Source organism: Somniosus microcephalus, chromosome 1, assembly GCF_052327205.1.
Source record: "Somniosus microcephalus isolate GS21.2 chromosome 1, FLI_Smic_1.0, whole genome shotgun sequence".
Taxonomy (NCBI): Eukaryota; Metazoa; Chordata; class Chondrichthyes; order Squaliformes; family Somniosidae; genus Somniosus; species Somniosus microcephalus.
Window position 1 is genome coordinate 455873312 of NC_140987.1, and position 12479 is coordinate 455885790.

The 12479-nt window shown below is 44.4% G+C and overlaps 1 protein-coding gene across 8 annotated transcripts in view; it reads left to right on the forward strand.

The window, feature by feature from the left end:
• The window catches only part of mcf2a (MCF.2 cell line derived transforming sequence a), a 257660-nt gene that overhangs the window by 147295 nt on the left and 97886 nt on the right, over positions 1–12479 (forward strand). For all 8 annotated transcript variants that reach the window (XR_015080094.1, XM_086002156.1, XM_086002147.1 and 5 more), the window contains 3 exons: positions 3007–3121; positions 5383–5502; positions 12088–12279. Coding sequence is in view for 7 of the 8 variants with exons in the window: in XM_086002156.1 (XP_085858282.1) it covers positions 3007–3121; positions 5383–5502; positions 12088–12279 (427 nt within the window). In the remaining variant the exon portion in view is untranslated. The remainder of the gene's footprint in view (positions 1–3006; positions 3122–5382; positions 5503–12087; positions 12280–12479) is intronic.

A 12479-nucleotide genomic window follows, 5' to 3' on the forward strand; every position in this document is an offset into this window, starting at 1 on the left:
ATAAGCACATGAGGGAGAAGGGAATAGAGGGTTACACTGATAGATTTAGATGAGGAAGAATGGGAGGGGGCTCGAGTGGAGCATAAACGCCGACATGGACTGGTTGGGCCGATCGGCCTGTGTCTGGCCGTATATCCTATGTAATGTAATCCTATGTATCGCCAACTCTCTGACACCTCCTCCTACCTCCACCTGGACCATGACCCCACTACCGAACATCAAACCACCATTTCCAAGACTGTCACTGACCTCATCTCCTCTGGAGATCTTCCCCCCACGGCCACCAACCTCATAGTTCCCCAACCCCGCACAGCCCGCTTCTACCTCCTTCCCAAGATCCACAAACAGGACTGCCCTGGTAGGCCCATCGTTTCAGCCTGTTCTTACCCCACCGAACTTATCTCTTCCTATCTCAACTCTATCTTTTCTCCCCTTGTCCAGTCTCTTCCCACCTACATCCGCGACTCTTTGGACGCCCTCCGCCACTTTAACAGTTTCCAGTTTCCCGGCCCCAACTGCCTCCTTTTCACCATGGACGTACAATCCCTCTACACCTCCATCCCCCACCAGGATGGCCTGAGGGCGCTCCGCTTCTTCCTTGAACAGAGGCCCAACCAGTCCCCATCCACCACCACCCTCCTCCGCCTGGCTGAACTTGTTCTCACATTGAACAACTTCTCCTTTGACTCCACTCATTTCCTCCAAATCAAAGGTGTTGCCACGGGTACCCGCATGGGTCCTAGCTATGCCTGCCTTTTTGTGGGATATGTGGAACACTCTTTGTTCCAGTCCTACTCGGGTCCCCTCCCTCACCTCTTTTTCCGGTACATTGATGACTGTATCGATGCCATTTCCTGCTCTCGCCCTGAACTAGAAAATTTCATTCACTTTGCCTCCAATTTCCACCCTTCCCTCACCTTCACATGGTCCATCTCCGACCCTTCCCTTCCCTTCCTCGACTTCTCTGTCTCCATCTCTGGGGATAGGTTATTGACCAACATTCACTACAATCCCACTGACTCCCACAGCTACCTGGACTACACTTCCTCCCACCCCGCCTCCTGTAAGGACTCTATTCCATTCTCCCAGTTTCTCCGACGATGCCACCTTCCACACCAGTGCTTCCGACATGTCTTCCTTTTTCCTCAACCAAGGATTCCCCTCTACTGTGGTTGACACGGCCCTTGACCGTGTCCATTCTATCTCCCGCACTTCTGCCCTCACCCCTGCCCCTCCCTCCCGGAACCACGATAGGGTTCCCCTTGTCCTCACCTTTCACCCCACCAGCCTCCACATTCAATGGATCATCCTCCGCCATTTCCGCCACCTCCAAAGTGATCCCACCACCAAACGCATCTTCCCCTCCCCTCCCCTTTCAGCATTCCGTAGGGACCGCTCCCTCCGAGACACCCTAGTCCACTCCTCTATCACCCCCAACTCCCCTTCCCCTTCGCCCGGCACCTTCCCGTGCAAGTGCAGGAGATGCAACACCTGCCCTTATACCTCCCCCCTTCGCACTGTCCAGGGCCCCAAACACCCCTTCCAGGTGAAACAGCGATTTACTTGTACTTCTTGCAATCTAGTATACTGTATTCGCTGCTCACGATGTGGTCTCCTCTACACTGGGGAGACCAAACGCAGATTGGGTGACCGCTTTGCGGAACACCTCCGTTCAGTCCGTAAAGATGACCCTGAGTTTCCGGTCGCCTGTCATTTTAATTCACCGCCCCATTCCCACTCAGACCTCACTGTACTCGGGCTCTTGCATTGTTCCACGGAAGCTCAGTGTAAGCTCGAGGAACAGCACCTCATCTTCCGATTAGGCACTTTACAGCCTTCCGGACTCGATATCGAGTTCAACAATTTCAGATCATAACCTCGGCCCCCATTACATTTTTACTTATTCTTTATCCACACCTTTGTTTTGGCCCTTTCCCCCCCCTTTTTTTCTCTCTCCCACATGGCAGCTGTCTCTCATTCTGCCAGAGCATTTCACACCTAATCTAGAGCCGTCTTTTGTCTCCACTAGTCCTATCACCATCTCGTCTGGTTTTGAATACCTCTTAATGTCTCTTCACTTCTCTTTTGTTCTCTCCCAGCCTGGCTTTCAGTCTTGACAAAGGGTTTGACCCGAAACGTTGACTCTATTTCTCTCTCCACGGATGTTGCCTGGCCTGCTGAGTTTTTCCAGCATTTTCTGTTGTTATTTCCTATGTAATGGTTGTTGGGCTTATTGGTTGTGTTGGTTATCAAGGGTGCTGTTTGTGGAGATTGGGGTTATGGAGCATTGGCCATTGTAGTCATGGGGTTATGCTGGTTGTGATTGTGGTAGTTATAGGAGTAGGTTTTTGGGCGTGTTGGTTGTGCTGGTTATGGGGGTGCTGTTTGTGATGGTTGTGCCTATAGCGGTACTAGTTGTGTTTGGTTAGGGCTATGGGGATGCTGGATTATGCTGGTTGTGCTTGTTAGGTTTATAAGAATGCTGGTTGTTGGGGTTAGCTGAGTGTTGGTTGTAGTTATAGGGATGCTGGTTTTGGTGGTGTGTTGTTGAACTTTCAGGAGAAGGAACCATTAAAGAATTATTAGCGCATCGCATAGATTTGGTGAAATGAAGGTTCACCTACAGGAACCAGCATTGTGAATTGTGCAGTGTGCGTCCAAGGCAAATACCTGACCGCACCTCCCCATGTGCCTCTGGTGTTTATAATATCATCAAAGTTGTGGGGAAGACAGATTTTTGGAAGCCATTAACCTATTACATTGAGTCGTTATGTAGGACCCTGTTTTTCGTCAGTTTCTGGTTGCTGAGGGAGAAAGGAATTGAGGGATATGTTGATGGGGTTAGATGAAGTAAGGAGGCTCGTGTGGGGCATAAACACCCGTTGAGCCAAATCGCCTGTTTCTGGGCTGTAAAAGTTCGATGTAAATGGGACTGAGTCACTTAAGATTGGTGCACCTGATTTAGGTGGATTTATTATCTTATTGCACTTCTATTTCTAAACACAGACTCCTTGCCCAGTTGCATGAGATGGAGACTGCTTTTGACGGCTTTTGGGAAAAGCATCTGCTTAAACTTGAACAGTGTCTGCAGCTCTGGAGATTTGAACAAGCTTTCCAAGAGGTAATCGCCTGGTCCTGTCAATCCTTCAAACGAAATGATCAATATGTGAAATTCACCAATGCGTTTGTATAAAATTCCCTGGGTTCATTCCTCAGCTAAAGATACCAGCCGTGTCTCAATGGGCAGTACGCTCGCCCCTGAGTCAGAAGGGGCGTGGGTTCTGAATCCCACTCCGGGGACTTGAGCACAAAACTCTAGGCTGACACTCCCAGTGCAGTGCTGCGGGAGTGCTGCACTGTCGGTGGTGCTGATTTTCGAGGCAGGTGGATGCTGTACCTGCATGTCAAATAAATGCAAGTCTTTCTTTTCCTTAATATATGTGGGAATACTGAACTTTGTTTTAATATAATACAAGTGAGGTATAATTTTTTAATATATATACTAGCAAATGTCCATTCGTATTGATCATTCTGTTTTATAAGGACAGGAGCATGGTAGTGCACAATGTACCAAAACATTTTCATCAACTGTACTGAAGTTTAAAAAAAATCCCAATTCACTAAAAAGAGACATGCCCTTATCTATTTATAATATATAAAACTTCTTATGCCTACATGAACTTCCTTTCTACAAAACCTTATTTCCTGTTGTCACACTTTTGTGTCAACCTTTTCCATTGTACTTGCCTATTTACACATTGATAATGGGCACTGCCTATGTAAACGTGTCACGCTGTAATTACAGCCTCCCGCCACTGGTGGCACTGTAACGCTTCAGCGTTGTATCTCCCATCTCCTCAGCCTGTCCTGCAGAGAAAATCCTCGGCTCTACTTTCCTGCTTCCCAAATTGTCGTGCGTTTTTGCTGTTTAAATATCAACAACATCATCAAATCAAAGTATCATAAAAATAAGATCAGATTGTATGAATTAAAATGGGGAAGGAGTTACGGCTGTGCACCCTGGTTATATTGGCCCTGAGTTGCCGACCCCCACGGGTGCGTACGAGGTGAACACGCGCCCGTAGGGGCCGCGCAAGTGCTGGGTGTAGGCACGCGAAGCGCACGCACTGAAACCTGGCACTTGCGATCTGTCAAGAATTCTCTTGATAGATTATCCGCCTGCACATGAAAAGTGCCTCCACGGGTGGAGAGTTGCGCTATTTGCTCAACCTCCGCCCGCTGAAAGGACGTGAAACTCTTACACCTGGTAAAAGGCGTAAGACGCCCTGCTTTTACCAGGATAAGAGTTTTAAAAAATAGAAAAATAAGATTTTATCACTCATTTATAAATTAAAAATCCTGTCCAATAAGGTAAGGTTATATTAAGCCCCATTAAAACATAAAAAAAGTTTTCAAAAAATTAAATTTTTGTTTAACATATTTAATTAAATGCCATTTTAATTAATTTTATATATGTAAAATGGTTTTTATTTATTTATTTCAGTGTGTTGGTGCATTTTTGCAGTCACCCCCATTCATACTTTTGACGGTTCTGTACGTACGGAATCCCCATAAGTATGAATGGGGATTCCCTTCTTTCATTGGTTCGCCTGGCCCACATGATCCTAGGGGTGCTTGCGAACCGCCTGCGCCCCTGGGATACCTGGGCCTCTGCGGATCTCGAAGATGAGTGGCCCCGGAGCGCAATCCTCGGTATCTCCGGGACCAGCACTTAGATTTGTAGAATTTTTTCCGATCGGAGGCATCTGCACGCGGGAAGCATTCCGATCGGAAATTCGGGGGCCTTTATCTCCCAGCCTCTGAACCTCTACATCTGAAGACTGCACTTTGGTCTCGATTCCTCCTGTGTAGCACCAAAGAAGATTGACCAGTAATACAGTAAAAGTCTTGTGTAAAGTCTGCACTTCCTCTAAGTGTAACATCGACTTCCTGTAACGCTTTCCCTGGCACATTTCATTGACAATTTCCAGGGCATTTTTTCCCCCTTATTTGCCCTTGGGTTCCTCCTTTGATTTTTTGCCTCTCCCAGGAGGTTATGTGGCTGCGGAGCGGGTAGAAGGTATCTGGTCACGATTCTCCAGCCATTGTGAGTGTGGGGAAGGCTTGATAGACCATCTGGTCTTTTCCTGCCAATCATTTTTGTATGTTCGTGTAACACCTCTATTGGTGTGAAGTAGCGTGTTCTTTGACTCACCGCACTACAAGGCAATCTGCTGGTAGTTTAAGCGTACACTTGTGGGGAGACTTTTTGAAGTTAACTACTTACTAAATAGCCAAGAGTTCTCGGGTTCTCTTTTACAACAATTTTCAAAAGTTTCCAGTTGCTGTTGGAGTCCGTTCAGTTTTAATTTGGTTCCACAGATAAAGACATACCTGGATTATTTAGCAGCTGAGGAAGGGGACATCCCAGAAACTGGCGGCAGTGTAACTCACTCGGAACAAGCTCTTCGAGAATTGAGTAGCTTGGATGAACGATCTCAGGTAAAGTAACGTATTCGTAACAGACCATAGTTCGATTGAGCAGAGCCAAACCCCGACATTACATAAGTATTAATTCATAGAGATTGATGAAGTTTCACAGAATCTACAGCACAGAAACAGGCCATTCGGCCCAGCTGGTCTATGCCGGTATTTATCCTCCACACCTCCCTGGGATGAGAGGCTGTCCTATGAGGAGAGATTGAGTAGATTGGGCCTGTACTCTCTGGAGTTTAGAAGAATGAGAGGTGATCTCATTAAAACATATAAGATTCTGAGGGGGATTGACAGGGTAGATGCTGAGAGGTTGTTTTCCCCGGCTGGAGTGTCTAGAACCAGGGGTCACAGTCTCAGGATAAGGGGTCGGCCATTTAGGACTGAGATGAGGAGGAATTTCTTCACTCAGAGGATGGAGAATCTTTGGAATTCTCTACCCCAAAGGGCTGTGGATGCTGAGTCGTTGAGTATATTCAAGGCTGAGACAGGTAGATTTTTGGACTCTAGGGGAATCAAGGATAATGGGGATCGGGCGGGAAAGTGGAGTTGAGGTCGATGATCAGCCATGATCTTATTGAATGGCGGAGCAGGCTCGAGGGGCCGTGTGGCCGACTCCTGCACCTAATTCTTATGTTCTTACACCAGCCTCCTCCCACTCTAATTACCTCGTCCCACGCTGCCCCCTGTCTCACACTACTCCCCTCTCCCTCGTGTGTGCATCAAGCCTCCCCTTAAATGCGTCAGTGCTCTCTGCTTCGACCACTCCCTGTGGCAGCGAGTTCCACATTCTCTCCATTCTCTGTGCAAAGAAATTACTCCTAAATTCTTTATTTGATCTGTTCATGGCTATCTTATATTTATCCCTGCCCCTTTGTTCTGGACTCACCTACAAGTGGAAGCAGTCTCTCCACATCCACCCTGTTGAACCTCTCTGTCAGGTCTCCCCTGCAGAGAAAACTGCACAAGGTACTCCAGCTTAACCTAACCAGAGCTCTGTATAAATTTATCATTACCTCTTTACTCTTGTACTTTATGCCCCTATTTATAAAGCCCCAATTTCCTTTTTTATCTACCTGCACTCATACTTTCAGAGAATTATGTATTTGAACACCTAGATCTCTCAGTTTATCCATACACTTCATTGCCTTTCCGTTAACTATTACTACCATTCTTTACTTGTTCTCACATTGATCCACATTAAATTGCATCTGCCTTTTGTTTACCCATTCTGCCAAACTCTCTCTTTCTTCAATCCGTCTTTCCATTAGCAAAACCTCATATTTTTGTGTTGGTGTCGAATTTTCAATTTCTGATTCCGATACCCAAGTCCACGTCATCTACATATATTGGGGACAAAAGTAGAGCCAGCATTGACCTTAAGGAACTCCACTTCCAACACATCCCATTTACCCGAAATTATAGTCAACTTTCGGGTCATCCAACTACACTTCCTCTTATACTAAACAGCCGACTTTTTCTAACAAGCCTCTTGTGAGGCACATTTCCGAGCGCCTTCTGAAAATCTATATCCACTCCATCTACTGCATTCCCCCCCAACTGTCCATCTGGTCACTTCTTCAGATAGGATTCCCTTGTGATCTGAACTGGATATTGTGTCTTTGTCGGTGAGATTGCTACCGACTGATGCGCTGAGCCGTCACGTCAAGTGTTCTTTTCGCCTGCTGGCCAAACTCTTTAGTAAAAACAAGACCCTATTTAATAACACAACATTATTTTTTTTATTCGTTCATGGGATGTGGGTGTCACTGGCAAGCCCAGCATTTATTGCCCATCCCTAGTTGCCCTTGAGAAGGTGGTGGTGAGCTGCCCTTCTTGAACCGCTGCAGTCCATGATACTTCTTTGTAGTGATTTGGTACAACTGAGTGTCTCGCTCGGCCATTTCAGAGGGCAGTTAAGAGTTGTCCTCTTTTTTTTTTTAAACCCAAAAGAACCCTTAAACAAATAAACCCTTTAAATAAACCCGATAAATCAAATTAAAATTTGGCCTCTTAAATCGAGTACGCACTCCAGACCCCGCGGCGCCCACCAGTCACGAAAGAGCTCGAGCTCGTCGGCGGACACCGCGTGCTCCATCTCCAGGGCCACCCGGCCGCGAACATGGCCGCGCAGTTAAGAGTTGTGGTGATTATTCCTTGATTAGTAAAAGTATTATGATTCGTTGTTTGTTAACTGCCTTGGGATATGTGTTGTAATCTCATTGGTAGTTGATGATCACATGATGTGTTGTGGCTACCTTAAATTCAGTCCTTTTCTGGCCTTAGTTGGGACTGGATGTAGAAAGATATGCTGCTAATTTTAAAGTTAATAAAGCCTAACTTTGGAAGGCAAATTTATTCTTCAGAGAAGTTCGGATTCTTCTGCTCTTTTTAATCGGCCTGCGACTATGGTTTCGGCAGTTTCGGATGAAAAGGAATTATGTGGACTTAATGGGAGTGGTTTACTAGATTTTGAAATAGTTTCTACTTCGGCGGCCGTTGCCTCTAGGATTCAGAAGTGTTATTTTTGTGGGAATATCCGGCACCCTCGTCTGAAGTGTCCTGCTAGGGAGGCTGTGTGTAGTAAATGCGGCAAGAGAGGTCATTATGCACGTGTGTGCAAATCATCAGGTTCAATTACCTTCCCTCCTTCTGGTGTGGGAGGGTCTTCCTCCACTACCTCTTCTGTGACTATTCAGCCTTTAGATAGGGCGTTTATTGCATCAATTTCTGCTGCATTTGCTCATGGCCTAAACAAAGCTATAGTTACGGCTCAAGTTAATGGGTTGGAAGTGAAGGCCCTTATAGATACGGGCAGTACTGAGAGTTTTATAAGTCTTCAGTTTGCGAAGGAGAAGCATTTGAAAATTTCGCCTGTTACGTATCAGGTGTGTATGGCTCAAACGACCCTTATTTCACAAATAGCTGGTTGTTGCTTTGTGAAAATGGTTCTTCTGGGTAATACGTATACTGATATATGTCTATCTGTTTTGCCTAATCTCTGCGGATATTTTGATTGGACATGATGTTCTTCAGTTACACGAGTCTCTTAGTCTTTCATTTGGAGGGACTAAGCCACCTTTATCTATTTGTGGATTAACCTCTTTATCTATTCCTCCATTATCACTTTTTTCTAATTTGATGTCGGATTGTAAGCCAATTGCTACCAAGTCAAGAAGATATAGTAGTCAGGATAGAGAATTTATTAATTCTGAAGTTCAACGTCTCTTATTGGAAGGAATCATTGAACCTAGTTGTTCGCCTTGGCGAGCACAGGTAGTTGTCACGACTAATGAGAGACACAAGAAACGAATGGTGATAGACTATTCCCAAACTATTAATAGGTATACTCAATTAGACGCGTACCCTTTGCCTAAGATTGATGAGCTTATCAATAAAGTATCTCAGTATAAAGTTTTTAGCACTATTGATTTAAAGAGTGCTTATCATCAGATTCCTATTGTTAAGAAGGATCAACCATATACGGCCTTTGAGGCTGGTGGAAAGCTGTGTCAGTTTTGCCGAATACCATTTGGTGTTACTAATGGTGTTGCTTGTTTTCAACGGGCAATGGATGCTTTTATAAGTGATAACTCCCTCTCTGACACCTTTTCATACTTAGATGACATCACAGTGTGTGGCAAATCAAGGGTGGAGCATGATTCTAATTTTAAAAGATTCCTTCAAGCTGCGGAAAAAGTTGGTTTAACTTTTAACAAAGAGAAATGTGTCTTTTCGACTACTGAGGTAAATCTATTGGGGTATATTATTTCGGGAAATAAGATTAAACCAGGTCCAGAACGTCTGCGACCATTGATCGATTTACCTTGTCCTACTAATTCTAAGGCTTTGCAACGAGTTGTTGGACTGTTTTCTTATTATTCTAATTGGATTGCAAATTTTTCACGGAAGATCCGGCCTCTTATTCGGGTTACGACATATCCTCTATCATGGGAGGCCAGGACATGTTTTGAGAATTTTAAAAAGGATATTTTAGGAGCAGTTGTGCATTCCATTGATGAGCAGGTTCCCTTTGTGATTGAGACGGATGCTTCGGATTTTGCAATTGGGGCTACTTTGAACCAAAATGGAAGACCTGTGGCCTTTTTCTCACGTACTTTGAATAATAGTGAAAAAAGACATTCCTCAATAGAAAAAGAGGCATACGCAATAGTAGAAGCATTGCGTAAATGGAGACATTATTTATCAGGGCGACATTTCACGCTGGTAACTGACCAAAAATCTGTGTCCTTTATGTTTGATGTTAAACATTTTGGAAAGATTAAAAATGATAAAATAATGAGATGGAGGATTGAGTTGGCATGTTACCATTTTGACATAGTTTATCGTCCGGGGAAGGATAATGTTGCTGCTGATGCACTGTCGAGGGCTTATTGTTCGGTGATTCACGGAGATACGCTTATTAATCTTCACAATGCCTTATGTCATCCTGGGGTTACGAGGATGATACACTTTGTACGCAGTAAGAACTTGCCTTTTTCAGTTGAAGACGTCAAGCGGATGACTTCATGTTCTATCTGTGCTCGGTGTAAACTGAATTTCTTTAAGCCTCAACGAGCTCATCTTATAAAGGCTACTTCTCCTTTTGAACGTTTGAGTGTTGATTTTAAGGGACCTCTTCCTTCAACTACTCAAAACCGATATATATTTACTGTTGTGGATGAGTTTTCAAGGTTCCCTTTTGCTTTTCCTTGTGCAAATGTATCAGCTGCTACAGTTATTAAATGTTTGACTCAACTTTTTGTCATCTTTGGGATGCCTGCGTATATCCATTCGGATCAGGGAAGTTCTTTTATGTCTTCCCAGTTGAAGGAATACCTTCAGAGTCGGGGAATTTCTAATAGTAGAACTACCCCGTATAATCCCCAGGGCAATGGACAGTGCGAACGATACAATGGGGTGATCTGGAAGGCAGTTATGTTGGCGTTGACATCCCGGAACCTTAATGTGACCCCCCATGAAAGGCTCTTTAACTATCCGCGGAGATCTACTACGGGATATTCGGTACCTTCATGGCTTACTATGCAGGGACCTGTGTTGCTTCGACGCCATGTTAGATTGTCAAAATATGACCCCTTGGTGGAGGAGGTGGAGCTGTTGGAGGCAAATTCCCAATATGCTCATATTCGATTCCAAGATGGGAAAGAAAGTACTGTTTCAATTAAAGACTTGGCTCCTTGTGGGGGCCAGCCCTCTTCTGAGGATATTAATAATGGTCATGATTCGGATAAGGTGGATGCTGTTACAGATACTACGAATATTTCCAATCCGATTGCAGATAATCATACTTCTATTAGTCAGCCTTTGGTAGATGTTTATGACCGTCCCAGTTCATCTTCTGATGGGATTTCTAATCCGGAAACCGTTGAGAATCGGGATATGGATAGCCTTCCTGTTGAAGATACTTCTGTGCCTTCTGGCGTGGGAGGGCAAGGAATTTCACCAAGGTTAAGAAGGTCGACACGAACAAGATATCCGGTCGACCGATTGAAAATGGACTTTTAAATTGATAATGTTTTAAAAATTGTTGAAATATTATAGTATATTGTTTTAGTTGAGAGATACTTAATACTTATGCGTAATGTTATTATTTGTTGTTGTTCATTTAGTATTGTGTTATGTAAATAGTTTTATTCTCGTGCATAGTTTAGTTGTAAATAATTAATTGTAAATTGTAAAAGTTATTAGGTTGGAGTATATTTTAAAAGGAGGGGTGAATGTGGTGATTATTCCTTGATTAGTAAAAGTATTATGATTCGTTGTTTGTTAACTGCCTTGGGATATGTGTTGTAATCTCATTGGTAGTTGATGATCACATGATGTGTTGTGGCTACCTTAAATTCAGTCCTTTTCTAGCCTTAGTTGGGACTGGATGTAGAAAGATATGCTGCTAATTTTAAAGTTAATAAAGCCTAACTTTGGAAGGCAAATCTATTCTTTATTTCAAGAGTCAACCACATTGCTGTGGGCCTGGAGTCACATATAGACTAGACTAGACTGGGCAAGGGCAGCAGAAGTTCCTTCCCTAAAGGACATTAGTGAACCAGATGGGTTTTTACAACAATCCAATATAGTTTTATGGTCACTATTACTGACACTGGCTTTTTAACTCCAAATGTATTTAATTAATTGAATTTAAATTCCCCAGCTGCCATGGTGGGACTTGAATTCTCATTTCTTAATTGAATCATTAGTCCAGGCCTCTAGGATTACTAATCCAGTAACATAACCACTATGCTATTGTCCCCTCACAGCATTGAGTTGTTGTGATCTGGAACGCGCTGCCTGAAAGGGCGGTGGAAGCAGATTCAATAGTAACTTTCAAAAGGAATTGGGTAAATACTTGAAGGGGAAAAATTTGTAGGGCTGTGGGGAAAGAGCGGGGGAGTGGGACTAATTGGAGAGCTCGTTCAAAGAGCCGGCACAGGCACGATGGGCCGAATGGCCTCCTTCTGTGCTGTGTCATTCTACGATCATGCAGAATCAAACAATGACCCAATTACCCACCAGGAGGACAGGTTGCTTTAGATGCTCGTTTCCCCACACAAATTAAATCAAGTGTTTTCTTTACAGGAATTCATTGGAAATGCCCAGGTTCTGGTCTCACAAGGTGACCAGTTGGTATCCAATCACCATTACGCAGTGGATTTAATCTGTGAGAAATGCAAAGAACTCCGCCATTGCTGTGACGACTTGCTCGATGAAATGAGGAGTAAATACATCACCCTCAGCAAGTCGCTGGAACTGCACACCCGGCTGCAGCAGGTAAGCTAGCACAGTGTGGTGCCTCCTTCAGCTTATCTACACCGATATTAAAATCTATTGGGTTCGATTTTCCAAGCCCCGAGGAGGTGGGAGTGGTGGGAAAATTGCAGAATCGGGGGGCAGGGACCCATCCCGCCCCCAACCCGCCTCCGTGCCAATGTCCCAGGAGGCGGGTATCTGACCTGTACTGGGAGAAACCT